The sequence below is a fragment of the Cololabis saira genome, chromosome 14 (assembly GCF_033807715.1).
Source record: "Cololabis saira isolate AMF1-May2022 chromosome 14, fColSai1.1, whole genome shotgun sequence".
Lineage (NCBI taxonomy): Eukaryota > Metazoa > Chordata > Actinopteri > Beloniformes > Belonidae > Cololabis > Cololabis saira.
In genome coordinates, this window is record NC_084600.1 from 3,001,475 (window position 1) to 3,023,976 (window position 22,502).

At 41.0% G+C, this 22,502-nt stretch overlaps 1 protein-coding gene across 2 annotated transcripts in view; it reads right to left on the reverse strand.

The window, feature by feature from the left end:
• stk32a (serine/threonine kinase 32A) overlaps positions 1–22,502 on the reverse strand; it is a 113,091-nt gene that overhangs the window by 64,918 nt on the left and 25,671 nt on the right. For both annotated transcript variants that reach the window (XM_061739422.1, XM_061739420.1), the window contains one exon: positions 10,929–11,102. In XM_061739422.1, coding sequence (XP_061595406.1) covers positions 10,929–11,102 — 174 coding nt within the window. The remainder of the gene's footprint in view (positions 1–10,928; positions 11,103–22,502) is intronic.

Sequence of the window (22,502 nt, forward strand, 5' to 3'; positions counted from 1 at the left end):
CAATAGTATCTTTGTTAGCAGTAGCATTGAGCCATTCGTATAAAACGGTACTTCCTTGCTTTCAACACCAGGAGCCGTAACCTGTATTTCCTGTGAGTTGAAGGAGGGCAAACGGAAACTAGGCATAAGTGGAGAGCGCGTCTTTAATGGGCATATTTTTTATTGTTAGTTAGGATAACCCAAAGAGAGCAAATAGTGCAGCCTCTGAGGGGGAAACAAACTTCATGATACCAACATGTTAGGGACAGCAAGCTAACAAGGCATCGGAACTGCTGGACATGTCCAGAGCCATGAAGCTCTGGACATGAACTGAGAATAATCTTAAACTGATAGTGATTACAGTGAAAGATCCTTGTGTTCGTTTGTCTGGTGAACCATAAGAAAACCAGTGGAATAGAATCAAAGTTAATACAAGCTTTTATTATATCAAGCACAATGTTTTCCGGCCGGAAGTACAATTCTTTCAGACCACAATGGGTAGGAGAGAAATGCAAACGTGGTCATCGATCCAGTTCAATTTATACTAAAAAGGGAGGTGTTCTTTGTACCTGAACCCCATTGGTGGAGCCAGCTGCGGGAAAGACACCCAAACATCTCACCCTCAGCCCCACATCTCCTTTGATTGTCTCCCACCTGGGGTGTACGGTGGCCGACAAGGGCCAAATGCACTGCAACGGCCTAATGCGTCTCAGTTAAGGAAAACGGCTTCAAGTACAGAAACGATTCAAATTCACAAACTCAAAACGAGGTACAAAAAGAGGAACGTGGTTCAAATGAAAAAACGTGCTGCAAAAAACAAAGACAAATGCAGCATCATTAAACGCTGCAAATAGAGAAACGATGCAAAGCACAAAACCATACAAAACAAGAAACCATCTTCAAAAGAAAAACGCTTCATAACCGGTCAATGCAACCGGAAGTGCTCCAAACCTGCAGGGGACGCACCGTAGGGGTTGTAAGATTAATCAAAACTCCTGAACTAGTTTCTGTCCTTATGAACCGTCACATGCGTTTGATATACTCAGGGGGTTGACTGGCCTGGTGACTTCTCGGTTTGTAAATGGCCCATTGTCTTTAAAAGTTAAGGGTTAGGGTTAGTTGGACCATCTGTTAAGACCCCCATGAGAGTTCCTGTTTTTAGTTCAGGAAGCCATTTGACCCCTTGACCTTTGTGTTTTTTAAAGATGTCTGTTGCTCTGACATCCCAGATTAGTTCCTCTTTAACTGAAAAGTCACATGTGTGTCTTTGTAACCCCAACGGCTGTTCATTGTCTGTCTATACACTGCTGACTATCCTTATATGGTAATTTCCTGTCACAGTTTTCTCAATAAAAGCGTGATGCAAAGGAGGAGCCAGCAAGCATTTCATCGAGAGCCATAGAGAGCCATGTTGCTCTGCAGGGCTCCGACTTTGCTTCCCTTCTGCGCAGAAGGCCTTAAAAATCATTCTACAGTCTCTGTGTCTTTCCTAAGTTATGAATTTATGTTATGTTGATTTAGGGACCTAACAGGGGTGTCAACCCAGATCACAGATAAGACCCCCCAATGCTAAAGCATCTGTTTCTCCCCATTGTATTCTCTTAACAAATGGTATGTTTTTGAACTATCTAACCCCTGCATCTAAAGAGAGCAGTCGAGCCATAAACAGAGGCTGACTCCGTGACTAGATGAAAGCAACTGACCTGCTGCTGAACTGCTGAATACGAGATTACTTTGCATATATAGAGAAAACCACCTGCAAACTTCATGAGATCCTAACAACAGCCAGGAGCCTCTGTTAGCCATCACTGGTTGTTTTCTGATTGTTGGTCTTCGGAAAAAAAATCAGACTCGGCCAAGATCAATATTGAAAAAAGACCTTTAGAAAAGTGGCAAAGAGTGGCAGAGAGAACAATAAGGTAGGAAACCTTTAAAACCAGAGTGAGATAGATGCTTGCTTCCCTATAGCAGTTTTGTTCTTACTCCAGTTAAATCTCCTTCCAGATGTAACGTCCATACTCGCAAAAATCAAAAAAATTAATGAAAGAAAAACAAAACACAGTAGACTACTGGGACACCCAGCTTCAGGTGAATGGTCAGTTACAATTAACAAATAATGTTGAGTCCTTAAAAATGTCCTTAAAAATGTTACACGTCAAAATGTAATCAATTTTACTTTTAACTTTTTGTTTCAACAGTAGTGTCCTAAGGCCCAGAGACACCACGTGTTCAATTTTCTCTTCAGCAGGACTATTAAATCCCTGAGATTCTGCGGTTATACCAAAGAGTTAGAGAAAAGCTCTGATTCTGAATGCACAGGGTTTGATTTAACTTATTGGTTCATCTACCACTGGAAGGTACACTATATGCAATGAATTTCTCTATGCATATTTAAATAAAATAAATGACTCAGAGTTGTTAGAATGCAAACTCACCTCTAAGACACAAACATAGATTTATATGCAACGTCAGGCTTGCAACCAGATTTTAAACTTGTTCGATGGACACGCCATTAATGAATTGTTGCAGCATAACTTATGCTCTTCCAGACCTGAAATCACCTGCAAACACTGTGGAAAAGACAGCTCCAAACAGCAGAAAGCTGCCGTGGTTCCATTCACTGACGTCATTTTACTGGTCAGTAAAAAGGTCACATTAGTCTCATCTGGCACACAGAAACACACATGCTGGGGCTTCAAGTTGTTTACCGACCACCTGTTGAGTGATCCTATTTCCCTCCTCTGCCAAACCTAAAACGCCCCATTATGTCCTTCATTTATGTGAAATTTTGAAAACATCAGTGCCACGTAAAAAAGGGTAAAATAAAAATGTGAGTGCTAGGTTTTTTGGAGGTCGGTGTAATTTACAACAGTTGGAATTGAATACAATTATTGATCTTTCGTTGGAATGACTGCATTGCACTGCATTCTGTACTTGTTTCACTAAGATTCCTGAAATGAACGTCCCTCATAAATGTAAAAAGAAGATATGTGGGAGAGACCGCAACCCATCACAGTCAGATGAAAGCCAAACAGTCAGTGCTGTAACAACTCTAATGGTGCACTGTGTTTCCTGAATGAACCACAGCTGCACATCGACTCCATAAAAGCATCAGCTGGTGACAACATGCAAGTGTTTCCATTACCAGCCTTGTAGGATGCACCAAAATACACTTGAGGTTTCACCCAAAGAGAATTGTTGATGTCAACGGCCGTTGTGATGTAAACTGGCGCACATCCAAAAGCATCCAATGGAGATACATGTACATGCAAACACACAGCTCTCCTGTTACACAATTTCCATTTACCTTTACGCTTGTTAAGAGACTCACAACGTCTCTGAAGATGTCATCTAATTGAGATTCAGTCTATTGTTAATAATTCAAAATCCCAACAGAGGTGTTAAAACACTAACCAATCAGGCATTACGCTGACGCAGATATATGACAGTTTATCGATACGGCAAGATGAGAGGATACCATTCATACAACCGCTGTGTAAAAAAAAAACATTTGTGCTTTCTAAACTGATTAAGTGCAGGAGCAAATATGTCAAACTTCCAGTTTCTAAATTACAGTGTGAATGTTTCCAATTCGGACAACAACTATATATAGTTTTTCCTATCTGCCTGTTCTCGTGGCTGAAACTTAAACCTGCACAGATGAGCTGCGGTATTGGTGAACCCGATGGAATCTCTCCCGTCCCGATTCCCGGGAGAAGCGCTCAATCAGGCTTTAAAAGTTACAATTTAAAACGTGATTTTCTCCTTCAACACATTCACCATATGCTGCGGCAGCGTAGTTGCTCTCCTCTTTAAGTAGCCCAGGTTGTGCTATAAAAAAAGACTCCAGTTTCTCAGACGTCAGACAACAAAAGGAGGGCAGAAAGTGGGATGTAAGGCTGCAAGTTCCAGTCTCCTCTGAAAAGCCTTTACTCATTTTCACCCCTGATAATATTCATAAGAAATGAAAAAGAGCATGCAGTAATTACCGTTAGTATTTGACCTTTTCTACCATATGTCTTCTTACCATCAGTTTTAGCTTACCATTGTTGTCACAGTTGTTTGTAGAAACTTTTAAATCGGTAAATAGTGTTTTCATTACCCATAAACATTAAGACTCGGTTTAAGTTTTTCTAATTATTTAATTCTTAAACTAAGACCACTTCCACATAACAACGTCTAGATTCAGATATTGCTGTGCTGTTCACACTACACAACTTGCTGTCTTATAATCAATTACTTTGAAGTTGTGGTATCGACACTTTGCAGTTAATTGGGGATAAGAAACTAAATGATCTAACAGTGACTTAATCATCTGACGCAAAAATACACTGCACAATCTTGGACTGCCGCAGACAAAAGATGACCATCGTGTCATGGTTTAGGGTTTTTGTGTTTGTGGTTTTTGTCATTTTGACTTGTTTTTCCTGGTTTCCTCATTTTGTACTCTAGTTCCTGTTCTTATTTGGAAAGTCAGTTTCTTGGTGTCTTGAGTTCCAGTTTGACTTCCCTGTTCCCACCTACCCTGATGTTTGCACCTGTCTCTCGTCAGCCCCGTCTACACATTGTCCCGGCTTCCCCTCCTCCCTGCTGGTCCATATGTTCGTCATACTGGTCTCTTTGGCTCTTTGGTTGTGATTTTTCTGGCTCTCTGGTTCTCGTTGTTTAGATTTTCTTTGGAGGCCTTTTGGATTACCTGTCTGTGCAGCGCTTCATGTTCATTAAAGCGCTTTGTTGTCTCGTGGCACCTCGGCCTCCTGCCTTTGGGTCCTGCGACTATATCGCAACATTGTGAATGAATTGGGACCTTCCTGTATTATACAGTGCGAGTAGTTTGAGATCCATCTCAAAACAACCTGCGAGGCTACCTGCGATAATTTCATGGCAGTGTCAGGTACTGTACCGTTCAAATGTTGTCTGCTGAGTAGTCAGTTAAACTCCAGTGTGAAATTGTGGCTCAGTTTTCTGAATTGCTTATTGTCGATTGTTTACCATGGGTGCAAGCTGATGATGCTATTAAGCTATAGCCGACAATTCAGGAGGTTTAATCATCTTAATATATGCCCATTGTTGATGTTGTACCCTTGATTATGCAAGCTTATACAATAGTACACACCGTGTACCGTATAGGATTCACCTCTAACTGGTCTTCAAACCAGTTAGGTCACCAAGTCAAATCTGTTTTGGTTCTCTGGGTCCCTCTTCAGATATAAAATGAACTACCTGCCAGATATTTATCATGACACCAAAACAGGGGGCTAAATATTATTTCTAAGCCAACAAAATAATTCTTTTTGAAGATGGTCCAAACTGTTTGGCTTCTTTTTCACTAATCATGACCAAGTCTGTGTTGCTCTTTTTGCTCTCGCCCCTCATGGAAAAGTTCATTAGATGCCTTTTGCACATTGGGGCTCACAGTGAACGTATAACTAAAATTGCACCGTGAGTAAATGCCTTTGGCCATGAAGTTATCACCATCTGGATCTTTTCAGAGATGCTCAGATTTCTACGCTTGTCTTCTTCCTGCATCTAAAAAAAACTTCCTGCTCATGTATCCCACTCCTGCACAGGTGTGCATAAATGAACTGCAGCACATTCAACTTACCTATGTTTCAGTTCTTTTTTTAAATTAGGTGACAACCATGTGTTGCCAGTCACGTGGACGGTGCCACTGCAGATTCAATGATAATAGATTTACTATCCCATCATAATGCATCTGACTGATGTAATCACCATCATTATTCCCCTCGCTATCATTAAAACCATCAAGGCCACCGGATGGGGAATCAGTACATCCTGCATTTACGCGACTACAGACGGTTGCATACTCGCATAAACAGAGTCTGATCGCTTAGTGCCAGTCGCATGGCACACCAAAGCCAACGTAGCCACACATAACGGTGGAAATGATTTATTACATTCCCAAAGAGATGAGCTGAGACCAACTGTCACTCTTCCTGTTAAAATTAATGAATGCAGATTGAAAAGATGTTGATTCCATCTAAGCCAACAACCCCAACACCTGCGCGTCAAGTGGAGAGCTGGTACTCCACAGGACTAAAATAGAAAACATCATTCTAACACTCGTATCCCTCCACAGACTGCATTAATAGGCGAATTATTAATTTGTCCCGTTTATTTCTCCCACTCTCTTTCCTGTGGAGGTTTAAGCGCGCGGTCAGGAGCAAACGGCCTGCTAAACATTAAGCGTTGCAATTTGTTATCTGTGGGTGTTTGATAAATTAGTGTTCCCTGTTGCAGTTATGTTTCCTCTTAGTCATCATCCGTGTAGACCTCCCATTCGTATGATTACCCCTCTGCTCAACAGCGTGGAGGAGGAAGGCCAAAGGCTAATACACAGAGAAAGGGCTGTCTATTTGTTTTATTTGAAATGTTTCTGTTGTCCTCCCCTCTGTCAGTTATATTGATAGAAACCCTCCATCTGTCCATTAATATGACTGCAGATATATCAGACTGGTAACAGGCTGAAATGATATATATCTGTGTGACTTGGTGCAACCTGGTCGGATTGCCATTACTACAAAAGGTACCTGGGATGTAATTAGGACGAGACAGGACCGACTTTATTGGATAACATATTAATGGAAAGCAGTGCACGTCTGAAAGAGGCTTATGTCTGGTTGCTCACCTTTCATGTCCTCTGTGATAGTTAAGACTAGGCATCTCTGGCATTACTCTAAAGTCCAAAAAGCTCTGAGAATAAGACTTAAGACGTTAACGCTGTGATTTATTTGCCAATTTCAGAGTTTCAAAATAGACGTACCGTACAGAGAAGTTGAGAACAGAAACAAAAGGAGTGACGTCAAAACAACCAGTAGGCCAGAGAACTTTCTGCTGAGCATATTCGTGTACATATGTTGACTATTTTCTTTTATCTGTCATATATGCAAACCTAGAAAGTGATGGCCCATCAATTTTCAGAGGTTTGTTAAATATTTCTTTTTAAATGTAATTAAAACTGCAACAATTACCTTTTACTAAGAAGTGAAGTGGCTGAAAACTACTAAAATAACAATAAGAGTTATTTGAAGGCCATTCATCCCCCCATCCCCTCCATACCTGCTTTATTAATCTGTTTGGGTTAAAGTCCCTCAGGTGTGAGTCCTGTAAATTCTATTTGTTTTATTTCATTGCTTTTTTTGTTTTACATTTTTAATAATGCTTTTTATGTATGTTTTAATGTATTTTTACAGCACTGTGAATTACCTTGTTGTTGAACCATGCTATAAAAATAAACTTGCCTGCCCTTGCCTTTATTCTCTTTAGGTTGCTGGAAAAAAGAAAGAAAAAAATAAAACATATCATTATCTTACTCAATTTCCTCTCTTTATAGTTGCAGAATTAAGTGGCCCCTGAACCAATACCAGGCCGAGTGTAGTCCCCAGCACGTAATCACTGCCACCGCTTTTCCTTCATCAGCTGCAAACGCTTTAGGCTTGCTCTTAAATAGCTGTCAATCAAAATCAAGGTAGCTTATTGCACTTTAAATGATCAGTCATGATGACCTGGTCAATGCACTTATTGGTCTCCACTACCAAACTGTCACAAGTAAGATTCTAGTGAGCAGAAATGGACTTTTAGAGCAGAGGTATCCGTGGGATTCAAGTGCTCTCCAAGAGAAAGCAGGATCTCCTTCTCCTGCATGCCTTTTTTGTGGTTCTGTGGTTACTTGCAAATGCTAGTGTTGAATTTGATTTTAGGAGTAATAAAACCACTCTCACCATCTGATGTAAATGTAATCCCAAAACTAGAGCCCACCCAGCTGACATTGGGAAAGGGGGGCAGGGTATGTCCTGGACAGGTGGCGACCCATCACAGGGTGAACACATATAGCCCTTTTCCACTAGTACCTACTCTGCGCGCCTCTACTCGCCACGCCCCCGTCTTGCGCTTCTCCACTATGGGCCGAGACGGGTAGAGGCGTGCAGAGTAGATACTTTTTCTGTACCTATTCTGCCGAGGTTCTGAGCATTCGGAGTCGGCCCTGGATATGGCCCAATACATGGCACCGATTGGTCGGGGGGCGGGGCCGTCAGCCGTTTGAATCATCAGGAAGCGGGATATCAGCGTGAGAACGACTCGCGGCTGTTCATTTAATCCGACAGACAATGGCAACGCAAACGTCTGTTTCTGATCCAACTCTGAGGTGCAGATGTTCATAAACCTGGTGCTGAGGAGAGAATTAAAAAGGGATCTAGACGGGCGATAAGGAACAACCAGATCTACCAGGCTCTCGGTCACTTCCCAGCCGCTCGTGGCTCCAGCTGATTTCTCATCAGCGCCACACAAAATGAAAAAAAAAAGCGTTGCCGCTTGAAGCTTCTCTCACTCTCATTTTTTAACTTGATGTCGAACACAAACCACAGATCCAGCAGCACATTTTTCATCTCCTCCAGGTTCTACATCTTTAGTGTTGTTGTCTTCGATCACACAATCAAATACGTCACAGCAGCTTCAGTCCAACCCGCCCACTTCTCATCTGGGTGTTGAAACCAAACGGGGAAGAAGCGGCTGAAGACGAGACGAGGCGGGACGAAGCGTCCCGAGTCGGGGCGCGCTGAGTAGGTACTAGTGGATAAGCGCCAATAGTCATAATTACAGCCAAATTAGACTGCAGCATGCTTTGTCTTTGTGCTGTGGAAAGAAACCTGAGCGGCCAGAGAAAACCCACGCTGGAACAGAGAGAACAGCACACGCAACACGTTTCTCACCAGCACAGACTCTAGTATTCAGGACCGCACAGCACTGCTGTACGATCGGTACTTACAAAAAGAAAAATAATAACAACAACGTAGGACATTTTGGGAGTCAAATAAAAAGTCGAAGACAAATGTGCAATAATGGCACACTGCTTTAACGTCTTTAATGGCTTCTGGTTGGATTTAATTTGGCAAAATTTAGGGCCAGTTCAAGTGGGAAGACTGGAAACGTCAGGTGAAATTATGAAGGCAATTGGTGGTAATGGTGAAGGCAATGACTTCCTCTTGAATTGTGTGAATCTGAACAACAGACTTTAAAGATGAGAGAAAATGGAAGTAAATTACCTTCAAAAAGTTGTGCACTTCCTTTTTCATCATGTTGGAATGAAGTTCAGGTATTTAGCTTTTCGCTTACTCAGAGAAGTTAATGTCTTTTGGCAGGACATAAAGGGTCAAGTCATGCTTTTTAAATCACTTAAGGAAGTTGAAATAATATCTGGCACTTCTCTGGCCGTGTGCAGCAGTGACTGTGTCACAGCAGAAGGTATACCCGCCTATATAGCACTTAATGTGCATTTTACAAAATACTTACAGTAGAGCCTCAACATAACCGGTGCATTTGAGATAATCGGGAATGGTCGCAGCCTGGGATATTCCAGAACTTGTCGCTGGATATTTTCTGTTAAAGGGGACCTATTATGAAAAACACGTTTTTTCTTGTTTTAACATATATAAAGTGGTCTCCCCTCACCCTGCCAACTCAGAAAAGATGATATCCCATGAAAATCTGCAAGGTCTGCTCCCCACCGCCCTTACAGAGTCCCCCAGTGTCATGTGGTTTCTACATGCCATTTAGATTTGTGCATTTTCTTTACGTCACCAAAATGCAAACCACGCCCTCGGTCTCCTCCGCTGCTGAAACCACGCCCACTACCAGCTCTGCCGGCCGGAGCGTCCGCCATTTTTTACAAGCGGTGACTGTTTGAACAGCGAGGGAGAGTAGAAATGAGGTTTTGCATCGACATTTACCCTCATAAAAGGTTCAGATCCCACAGCACGGACCCGGTAACTGCACACGAGTCAGCAGTATGTTCCTTCTTTTTATGTTATTTATATTTGTATGATCTTTGCATGGGCTAAGTATTTAGCTTAGCTCCGGAGCCCCGGCGCCGCATACGGACTGGACCGTCGAGGATCCCCGGGTTCGGAGCTCCGAACCCGGAGTATTGTTTCGGCCAGAATAAACGGTAAAGAGCGGAGCGGTGCTGCTACCGCTGCTGTGACAGGTTACCATGGTAACACCCCCCCCCTTCCCAACGGCAGGAAGTGCCGTGTGCGCTCTTAATAGTAAGTCCGAATTAATGACCACTACTGATATTTACTCAAAAGTGTGCCGAATTTAAGTACACTTTTTAGTATATATTTTTTAGTATGGCATTTCGGACGCAGCCATAGTCTTTTGAGTCCAGGAAGTTCTTCTAAACACGGCGAAACGCAAGACCACGCCACACTTTTGGAGTGAGGAGGAGACTAATCACTTCATAAATGTAATGAAGGATAGGAACATTTTTGCATTTGTAGACGGTAGAAAGTACCGGGATAGAAGATTTACAAGAAGGAGAGAGAAAAGTTGCGTGAAGCAGCATTAATTTTGAATTTGGATAAAGGAAGAAGAAGCGGAAATGACGGGAATTGCGTCATGACGTTCTCTACGCGTCGCTGGTTTGATCCAGATATCCCCAATGATTAATTACCATGTTAACTGAATATTCTGAATGTTTCAGTAACCGGAATATTAGCAATAACCCGAATTTTGACTGCATGTAAACGTAGTCAGTGTGAGTTTCTGTTTGTGCGTCTACTGAGAGAGTTCACATGCATTTGACGCCATCAGCTCAGTGTTAACCAGTATACTGGCACTACACCCCTTTGCGCTCATTTAGACCTCTGGAGATTTCTGTCCGGCCTATGATACACTTTTCAGTTTGTCACCTGGTAAATATATTTTTCAAGACTAACTTACACACTGCAATAATATAACTTCCTTCATTGAGATAAATCAAGTATTATCTGATTCAGTTTCATTCAGTCCAGTGACTGTTGTCTTCAGCCTGACCTTCATGTCTTGACTTTTCTCGCACGGTGGTTGAGCAGTCATATTAGATTATCCGTAATACGAGCTTAAGACCAAGGGTACAACGTATGCCATGTGGAAAAAGAAAGTCTTACCGGTGTATGATGCGCTTACTGCGGAGGTAACCCAGCGCCAGGGCCAGCTCGCTGATGTAGAGCTTCACCGTGCTCTCCGAGAAGTGGACGTTCTGCTGCAGGTGGTAGCGCAGGTCTCCCCCCAGGAGCAGGTCCACCACCATAAACATGTCCTCCTCGTCCTGGAAGGAATACCTGCACGAGAAGTACGGCAGGGGTTTGCGTTAGGCATGGACAGATGAAAAACAAATTTATGTCAGCCTTTTTTTTTATTGTATGGCAATAAATACATTTTTACTTTCAGTTCAAATAATGAATATAGTCGTAGAAAATGTCATTTTAAACATCTATTTGCCCGAACAACTTTAAAGCAGATGAGTGTTTCTGTTGTTGGAATTAAGTTATGGAATTCATTACATTATGATTTAAAGGGCTGTATAAATATATTTCAGTTTAAAAATAAATTTAAAGAGAAAAAAATAGCAATGTATGGATGAAATAGTTAAAATGTATAATATATGCGTATGGAGACAGACAATCTATCTTTGATTTTTTGGTTTTTCTTTCTTTATGATGTTAACTAAGTAATTGTGCAGACCATCTGTTATTATTGTTCAATTTTGTTTTGAGGGAGGGGCAGGTAGAATAAGATTTTCTTCTTCCTGCTCCTTTCTGGTTATGGAATATGCTTTTGATTGTGTTGTCATTTTACTTGTTTGTTTTTTTTGTTTGCATATTTCCATTTCCAATAAATAAAAATGAAATGAAATGAAATGAAATAAATTATAAAAAAAATCTGACAAAAACAAGAAAATCAGCCAGCACTGCTTCTACACAACTCTTCAAGAAAAAGAAAAAAAGCCTACCCCCAGTCTCTGGGGATGCTTCTCTATTCTGCATGGCTGAACACCGAGAAGAGGAAGAACACTCATCGTATCAGTGCAGGTGCAGCACCTTTGGTAAATACCAGCTGAGTCATGCCTGAGGCAATAATCATCACGTCTTCAAGGAAAACCGGCTACAAACACTCTTGAATATCTTATAAAATAGGAGTAGGAAAGATTATTAACTTAAACATTTTTTATGAGTGTTTCACAAAAGCCCCTTTCCTTATTTTTCTCCTAACAAATGATTTAAAGGTTTTGATTATCCATGTTTGGTGCATTTCTGTTCTGTTTTGTAATTAATATTGACCTGTCTATGTTTCTGTTAAGCAAATATTGTCTAGGAAACCATCTCGTGGCCATCAGTGCATCCATTTATTAAGTAAGTAATCACCAAGGATGTATGAGGGTGCAGCCCAACTCCAATGCCGTTTAAGAAGCTAATACGCAAACCTTTGATAACACATGCCAAACCTCCCCCAGGCTGGTTTTCTCAGCCCCTTTTAAATACATTAACTTGTTTCCCTTCCTTAATAAACTAATACATGCAAAATAGTTTTCATGAAAAGTGTGTCAACCAACATTTGCCAGCTCGCCTGAAGCGTTGCTCTCCATACAGTCTGCAACGCCGAGCTCTACATCTGCAAGTACATACAATTTGATAACTGCAAAAACTCCAAATCTTAACAAGAATATTTGTCTTATTTCTAGTTAAAATGTCTCATTTTTTAAATCAAAAACTCTCATTACACTTAAACAAGAGTCGTTACCAGAAAAATAACTTATTTGACAATTTTCAACTGTTTCAAGTAGATTTTCACTTGAAATAAGTAGAAAAATCTGCCAGTGGAACAAGATTTATCTTCTCATTACAAGCAAAAAAATCTTGTTCCATTGGCAGATTTTTTTACTTATTTTAAGTGAAAATTTACTTGAAACAGGAGAAAATTATTTTTCTGGTAATGACTCTTGTTTTAATTGTAATGAGAGTTTTTGACTAAAAATGAGACATTTTAACTAGAAACAAGAAAAATATTCTTGTTAAGATTTTGAGTTTTAGCCCTTCTCAGATTCATCAACGTGTGCACAGTATGGAATCCACAGCAGGTTTGTCTGGCAAAATGATCCTCATCTTGGATCGGACTCAAAGCTAAGTGAGCAGCAAGTATTATTGTTTTTGCCATGTTGGTAAACTGCGCTCCCCTGGAACCGTCACACATACTGTAAAGTGAAGGGTGTGCTTTTATGCACTGGAGGGATGAAGATTGATCGAGCTGACTCTGAACTGTCTACTAAGGCTCAGATAATGCTGAGACCATGTAACATTTCATTGCCAATGGCCCCAGAATGTGGAAAGACTGTCAGAGATGGCCCACCTTGCACATTTAACAGTTCAGTGGTTCCCAAACCCCCTAGGGGGCGCAACGCTATTGCAGGGGGGGCGCGGCGAGGTTGGAAGGTAGATTAATAAATTGTTGTTTTTTTTTCTTTTTTTTAAGATTTTTTATTTCTTTAAGATTTTGCCTTCAACACATATGTGCAGTGAGAGAGAGACAGGAAATAGGGGGAAGAGAGAAAGGGAATGACATGAAGTAATGGTCTGGCCAGCGGGAATCTAACCAGGACCTGCTGCTTCAGGAATCTAACCGGGGACCTGCTGCTTCAGGAATCTAACCAGGACCTGCTGCTTCAGGAATCTAACCGGGGACCTGCTGCTTCAGGAATCTAACCAGGACCTGCTGCTTCAGGAATCTAACCGGGGACCTGCTGCTTCAGGAATCTAACCGGGGACCTGCTGCTTCAGGAATCTAACCAGGACCTGCTGCTTCAGGAATCTAAACAGGACCTGCTGCTTCAGGAATCTAACCGGGGACCTGCTGCTTCAGGAATCTAACCGGGGACCTGCTGCTTCAGGAATCTAACCGGGGACCTGCTGCTTCAGGAATCTAACCGGGGACCTGCTGCTTCAGGAATCTAACCAGGACATGCTGCAATACTGTACAATACGGTAGCACTGAGTGGGAGGGACAATACTAGTAAATTACCCAGTTAAGTAGTAACTGGTAAGTTCAACAATGTTTTGGCAAAACAATGTGCTGAATGTGTACGAGGAGTTTGTGCTACTCTAAACTCGTGACCTGGGAAATGTTTATGCATTTCTACTAAAACAACACCTAATCAAGTATATACAGACTGGAATTTTTTTTAAATGAAAATAAAGAACACAACGGTAACCCTTTCTTTTACAGTACAGTAATAACCAGGTAATACCATGGTAATTACACTGTAATTACCTAGTACCTTGTATTTACAAGGTAATTACATGGTAACTACCGGGTAATTTACCCAGTAAGTACTAGGTAATTATTACCTATTTTCTTGTACCATGTAATTATGTGTATTTACCATGTAATAACATGGTAAATACCTGGTTGTTTAAACTAAACATTACTAGGTAATTACAAAGACATTAGATGGGAACTATGAGGGAAATGACAGGTATTTACTAGGTTAATATTGGTAACTACCAGTCAATTTACCATGTAATTACTCTGAAATTACATTAATTATTTCTAAGTAAGTACCAGGTAATTACTAAGTATTTTTCTGCAAACTACCAGGAAATTATAACCTATATTTGAGGTAGTTACCAGCTAATTACACTTCAATGACCATGTAGTTACCTTGTATTTACTATACATTTCATGGATAACTACCGGGTATTTACCCATTCATTATTGATTTATGTATTATCAATGGATTGGTGCATGTACCCCCGAGGGTGTAAATGACTCTATTGACCTTGTAATTAACCTGATAGTTACCATGTTTTACCTGCAATTGGCAGGTACTTACCTTGTAGTTACTTGCCCAGTAATTGTATTTCCTAAGTATTTACCCAATAAGTACAGACATTTTTTACCTGGCTTTTACTCAGTAATTAAAGTGAAACTGGACGGTAAAAGAAAGCGTGTGTTGTTTCCATAATATTACCTGGTACTTCCTCATTAAGTACAGAAATAATCACCTGATATTTACCCATTAATCAAGGTGAAACTGGACTGTAAAAGAAAGCGTGTGTTGTTTCCATAATATTACCTGGTACTTCCTCATTAAGTACAGAAATAATTACCTGGGGCCTCATTTAAAATGGACTGCGTAGGAGTCGTACTAAAAGTGCACGTAAAAGCCTCAAAAGCCGAAAATGCCGGGCACGCAATGTTCCTTTATGAATCACAGTCCAGCTGGAAAGCTGCGCAGCTGAATCCGCCTCATATCCCGCCCTCTACATGCCCACTTTTTTTACCATGAATGCATATGGATGAGCCTACTGAGAACATTTATTTAAATAACTTTATCACAATATTCTAATTTTCGGAGACAGTCCTGTATAAATCACATGTATACGTGCATCTTTTTATTTTACATTTATGTATACATATCTATCTATAATAATGTGCTAAACATGAATCATATTATACACACCACATGATATATAATATCTAAATAGATGATACACTTCAAAGCACTCAAATAGGTGTTTATACATTTGTTTGTCTTTACTGACAACTGCTCATTTGTTTACCATTAAGGTGTGTATGTATGTATATATATATATATATATATATATATATATATATATATATATATATATATATATGCACACACAGACACACAAATGAATATTTAGTTATGCAGTGTATGTACCATTGAGTGTATAGTTGACTGCATGAATATGACTTCATATTAGTATATTTACATATGTATGTGCATTTAAAGATACATGTATGTATATTTCTATACATAGTTAGTATGTATATGTTACTTTCATGTAATAAATATGTGTCTGTGAGGGTTAGGGTTGCTGACCCTGAACCGGGGGAAGTGGGAATAGGAAACGGAGAGATGGAAAGATGGATAAATGGAAAGATGGGCCTGCATGAGGGCGTTCTTCAGCACAGCAGCTGTAATGAAGACATTAATGAAGACATTACAGCTGTGACAGGCTGTCCATGGGGATGAGAAAATATTGACACTTGGAAAAAAAGACTCATCAAACCTGCATGACAACAAGCTTGATAAGTCACACTCTTAAGTTGTAAAGCCCTGCCTCACTTTGATACTTGATTTGTAGCTTAGGCCGGCTCTGCCCTCCCAACATCCCTCCCTACTATCCACAGTGCTTTTATGTGTCTCTGGAACAAGTCGCTGAAGGATTCACCCCCCTCAAAGTTGGAAATATTTGACTTTTCAATCTTGTTATTATTTGGAAGATTTGATTTAACGCTGAGTATGAAATGCTTACATGCACATTTGGGAGAATCATTTGAAAACAAGAGATAATGCACGGTTTACGAGGGAATTCATGTCGCTGGGTGGAACAGTGTGAGCGCAGGAGTGAGCCATAAGCAGTGAGCTGCAAAGAAAATACAAGACGGAAACTCATAAACCACAAGAAAGGAAAACAAGTCTGTTTGGTTTAAAGTGTAAGCTAGACGACGGTTTGTGTTTGGTGGACGGGAGCCATTTTACACTGTCTATTAATCTTTTGATTTATAGACTTATATCTCTCCGCTCTCGCCTGCTTCTCTTCCTTTCTTTCCTTCAATCTCCCAGAGTCTCATTCACACACACACACACATATATATATATATATATATATATATATATATATATATATATATATATATATATATATATATATATATATATATATATATATATATATACAGATATAGTAATGAGGCTTGAAAAGGATCCAGGGGGCTGCCGTTTCAAGTTTTTAGGAGACAAAAACTTGACGTTAATTGTTCTTTTTCTTGGCTGAGGAATAGCCACTTTCCAGGAAGACAGCAGTGTATTTAGTTAATTGACGTTTTGTGAAAAGTACGCAATTAGATATACAGTAGTTCTTGTGGGATGTGGGAGTTGTGCTTTCTCCTCTAAATCTTCATTTTCACTAGAGTGTATTTAGTTATTACCTTGTTTATCTTTCCTGTCGTGGCAATGACTAATGTCACACTGGATAAAAATAAGGTTGGGCATCACTAATTCTTTCCTCCTGTAGATCTTTGTCAGGGCGAAGTAAAGAATAATGGATCCCATAAACGTGTTTACAGACCACAAGCCCTGGTGCTTTATAGAAGTGAACATTCAAGTTTCCATTATACCTAATCGTCTGTTTTCTCGGTTTTGAATATAGATCCAAAGCTGCTCTTTGGAGACGGAGGACTGGGTTTTATCTCCTTGAAGCTGAAGCTCTCTGAACTGAAACCAAAGTCATCTCCAGGTGGAAAATCCATTGTGATTTCAGTTATCGTAAATGTTCAAGAAAACTCAGCTTTAATTCAAAAATGAGTTCAATGTCCTACAAAATATGAGAAATTCTTCTTCTTGTTCTGCTTCTGCTTCATTACAGGACTGTGTCAGAAAATTAGAATATTGTGATAAAGTTCTTTATTTTCTGTAATGCAATTAAAAAAACAAAAATGTCATACATTATGGATTCATTACAAATCAACGGAAATATTGCAAGCCTTTTATTATTTTAATATTGCTGATTATGGCTTACAGTTTAAGATTAAGATTCCCAGAATATTCTAATTTTTTGAGATAGGATATTTGAGTTTTCTTAAGCTGTAAGCCATGATCAGCAATATTAAAATAATAAAAGCCTTGCAATATTTCAGTTGATTTGTAATGAATCCAGAATGTATGACATTTTTGCATTACAGAAAATAAAGAACTTTATCACAATATTCAAATTTTCTGAGACAGTCCTGTATATTATTATTAATAATATTACTATTATTGCTCCCATAATTACAGGATGGAATCTCAGTTTTTGATGAGGAGTTTACAGTAGATCAATCAATATCACCCCCGAATCCTCAATGAAACCAGTTTAATGAAGGAGAAGACCAGCTCTCATGCTCGGCTGCAGCTTCCGTGTTTCCTGTCCCGCTGGCTTTTGCATCGGCCTGACTGAGCTCAGACGTCGCTGTTGGAAAGTTGTTCTGTCTTCCCGAGCAAACAAGACTGACTCATTCGCCGCAATCTCTCACATGGTTGCTAAGGAACAAAGCATACATGAAGAGCCCACTTTACACACCAATTGCTGTAAAGTACTTGCACCGAGGCAAACCCAGCTACCTGTTTGGGTCCAGTTTTCATGAGCTGCAATGAAAACGCCGTATACAGTACAGGACTGTCTCAGAAAATTAGAATATTGTGATAGTTCTTTATTTTCTGTAATGCAAAAATGTCATACATTCTGGATTCATTACAAATCAACTGAAATATTGCAAGCCTTTTATTATTTTAATATTGCTGATCATGGCTTACAGCTTAAGAAAACTCAAATATCCTATCTCAAAAAAATTGAATATTCTGGGAATCTTAATCTTAAACTGTAAAACATAATCAGCAATATTAAAATAATAAAAGGCTTGCAATATTTCAGTTGATTTGTAATGAATCCAGAATGTATGACATTTTTGTTTTTTTAATCGCATTACAGAAAATAAAGAACTTTATCACAATATTCTAATTTTCTGAGACAGTCCTGTATACTCCACATACTGACAGGCCTGAGTCATTAGAAAACACACGGAAACTCAGTCACACATTTAGACATAAACATTCTGCAGATGGAGGCACAATGTCAAGCACTATCTATGTATGTCAAGTTTTTATTGTTTATTTCTGGTGCTCTTCGTGCATTATATTTGGAATTGAAGCAGCTAATCAACAGCACCCTGTGGGACGGACTGATGTAGTGTCAACTGAAACTTTAATTTCATGCTTAGCATGATTTGCACTCCACTTTGAGTGCGTGAGTATTCATCTCTCTTTTAGGCACAAATCTGTGTGTGTGTGTGTGTGTGTGTGTGTGTGTGTGTGTGTAATAAACCAAACAAAGCTCCACCTGAAGTGTATCTATAGTGGGGGAGGGGGGGGAGCAACCCCGCCACCCGCGAGACCAGAGGCCGACACGGAAGAACCCGGAACCCAGGCCACCAGCGACCCCACAGAGGGGAGAAGTAGGAGGGAGGCAACCCACCGTCTGCGAACCCCCCCCTCCGGCGGCGGCCGAGGGGGCCCGCAGGCAGGGCCCCCACGGTGCGGAAAGAAGCAGCCAGGGATCCCGCGGCGGCGGACCGCGACCCAGGCAATCCCCGGCCACCCGGTCCGGGCCGGACACGTGGCCAGGAGGCCCTCACCCTCCAGGCCAACGACCCCCATCCGGCAGGGGGCCAGCCTGCCCGGAGAGACAGAGCCGCCCCGGCCGCCGACGCGGGCAGGCGTACCCGCCCCCAAGAAAGTGGCCCTCCAAGACCAGAGCCTTATTTCTGCTCCAGAGTCTGCCATTTTAACTCGGAGGTCAATAGAGATTGACTCTCTTTTGGAGCCTCTAGCAGCCAGTGGAGGAAGTGCAACAGATCTCAGCTCTGCAGGAGGATCCACCCAGACGTTGGACGGTGCTCAGACATAACAACAGCTCAAATAAAGCATATCTCATTTGTGTTGGAGCTGATGAACATTAAGAAACAGTCTTTTTTTTTAACTGACACTGCAGCGAATTATCTGTCTACTTCACTGGAAAATGTCGAAAAATAAGAAGTAGCGGGATACCCTAGTTAGATCAGACCCACATCTAGACAGATGCAGGCAGGGATCGATGTCAAATTCAAATGTGCTGGCGGTACGTCTAGATTGCTAAACTAGTAGCTGCAGATACTTAGAGGAAAATACAATACTAAGAATTAAAGGACAAATCTTGGTTAAAAATGAAACCAGGCTAATGCAATCCAACTCTCTAGTTTATAAATATGTATATCTGAGTCTTTTTCAGAGCCAAAATTAATGTTATCAGTTTTCAGAGTTCAAAATAAGACGACGATAAGATGTGTTCAAGACAAGAGTAACAGTAAGTAAGCGATACTTTCCTCAGGCTTCATACGTTCAGTCTCATAGGTATAATTATCACTTAATACATATAAATCCATCAAATTGTATGCAGACATGTTAATGAGGGGTGGAACATCATTAAACACTTGAGTTGGGATCCAAAAGAGATTATTAGTATAGTTTTCTATTGGATGCTATCAGTAATAAAGTTTATAAAACTATTGATTTACAGCACCCTGAGGGCATCGTAATCCAACCGAGACTATCATTCTTCACATCAATAGGAATATTGAAATCCCTCACTATAATGGATTTGTTAAGCACTACTTAAGATCTTTGGCAGGGCCACAAGAACAATACAGAACCACGACTCAGAAATATTGTGTGTGAAACTTTCCCAAGAATTGTAATTATTTTATATCCAAAAGAAATCTGTGGATATATTTTATGGCATGTATTAGAGTGCTTGAATCAGCTACGGCTGCACAACCCATCCTCTGCCAGAGTTCACTGCAGGTACGGATAGAGAACGTGTGCCTAGATGTTTACCTGAATGTTCTATAAGGTTTCTGAAAGAAGCCATAAATAAAGTCTTCTTCATTAGCGGCGAAACAGGAGGGACTGACAATCATCCATCAGTGTATGAAGGACAAAGAGGGTGTTGCTGAACAACAGGTGTTGGACTAAGACAGTCAGATGTCGTGTAAATATTCATTTAACCCGGAAAAAAACCCCCAGTTTTTTCATGCAAGATTTACATGATACATACACAACAGAATGAAGAGACAGTAAGGATAACATGGGAGATAATCAGCCACCCAAGCTAGTAAAAAAGCAATAATTTTTTTAATAGCAATTAATTTTTTAAATATATTTTTATCCCATTTTTTTCCCCCATTTTATTACCCAGTGCTCCTACCTAGACAGTCCTGGGCATTGCCATCCTCTACCAACCCTGGGAGTTCCTGCACTGAGCTCAGGTCTCCTCCTTAACTTGAGGAGTGAGCAGCTTCTTTTCACCAGACAGGGTGAGGATTCTCCGGCCGGACGTAGCGCGTGGAAGGATCACGTTATTCCGGCCAGATCCTCCCCACCCCATCTGGCGCCCCGGTTGGCCAGAGGAGGCAGTAGAGCCCAGGACTGTGTGCATGTTTTTGTGAGGGTAGCTCACATTAGCTACCCAAGGGAACACGGGGAGAACATGCAAACTCCACACAGAAAGGCCCTTTCGCCAACCCCACCCAGGGTGTGGGCGCTGAAGTCATGGGGGAACTAACACGCACTTCAGCGCCCACAGCGTCCCCGGCGGGAATCGAACCAAGGACCTTCTTGCTGTGAGACGGCTGCACTACCAGCTGCGCCACCGTGCCCCAGAATCTCCTACAATCCTTGAATGGATTGAAATAGTTAAAGGAGCTTGAGGCTGGATTGTGGCAAGATTTATGAAAAAAATCCGTATACATTTTAAGTTTTCTAGTAATAATGTCAGATGAAGCGTTCCAAAGTCAAAAGAATGAGCCCTCTACCGTATCTCTCTTTTGCCTTGAACAGGCTGTGTGCTGCAAAATGTGCTGCAATTCGGTCCCGAATTTCCCGCGCTGTCCTGTGGATGTGACGTCACATGACGCTGCATGCACGTTCTCCCCGTTCTCCCGTGCCGGCTTCACTGTTGGCTGCAGTACCCCCAACGGCCGTCGTGGTGAAGGGTGGCGCTAGAGAGTCTCATTTCTTAAAAGGAGCCTCAAGCTCCTTTAATGAAATCTATAATATGGAACGATTGACTTTTTCTTTGAGACATGCTACCAAGAAAGGTGAAAAATACTGGGAAAAATGGAAGTCCTATTTCAACCTGAAATGATTTTCTGTATATGTGTTTGGTAGAATAAATATGCCATTGTTCTTTGTATTTCCCCTCTGCACAAAAAGAATGGACTTTTGAGTTACGAAAGAATGGGAGACATCTTCCTTGGTACAGAACGCTTAGGATCTACATGAAACAGAGTGAAGGATCTAAAATACACTAGCACCCCAATTGGCACACATGGACACTAAGGACCCAATATATTTTGATAAAAATGTAACCCAGACCCATCCAATCTTGTTTCTACATTATGCATTTCTATACACCTGTGATCAGAGCCGCCTGGAAGATTTGCGAGGCCCTGTGCGAAATGGCTGGGGGGGGGGCCCTCGCGAAATTTTTGGGGGTTTTCGGGTCGGATCGGGTGTCTATATGCGCAATTTTAACTCTCCAATTAGCAAAATACTGGATACCTTCCCCTGCCTCATCATCATCTGGCCTGCCTCGACGCGGGGCCCCACGGCTGCTTGAGACCCGGTCGGATCGGTGATTTTTGTAACAAATTTATCAAACGAGCCTTTCAGAGAGGCATTAAACTCTTCCATTTTCTTTAGTTTTTTTCTTTTTTCATTCCCTGATGGAAATTTCCTGAATCTGTGTCGTTCTCTCGACATTGTGTGATAGTTTGTTCCAACTCCACCGTCTGGATCAGAGCAGCTTGTGTCTGCGCTTGGTCTGATCAGTTGTATTGAACAACAGACACGCACATATATGCACATATATTTATTGATATGCACAGACTAGTACACATTTAGGACTGTAATGGAACGTGACTGTTGATATTTATAAGGGAAAAAAAAAAAAAAAAAACGCCCATAGCGCGAGGCCCCTTGGGGCGCGAGGCCCTGTGCGGTCGCACGGTTCGCACACCCCTTGCGGCGGCCCTGCCTGAGATGACCCTGTCTGTCTTGTTTTGTTTTTGTTGAAAAACGAAATAAA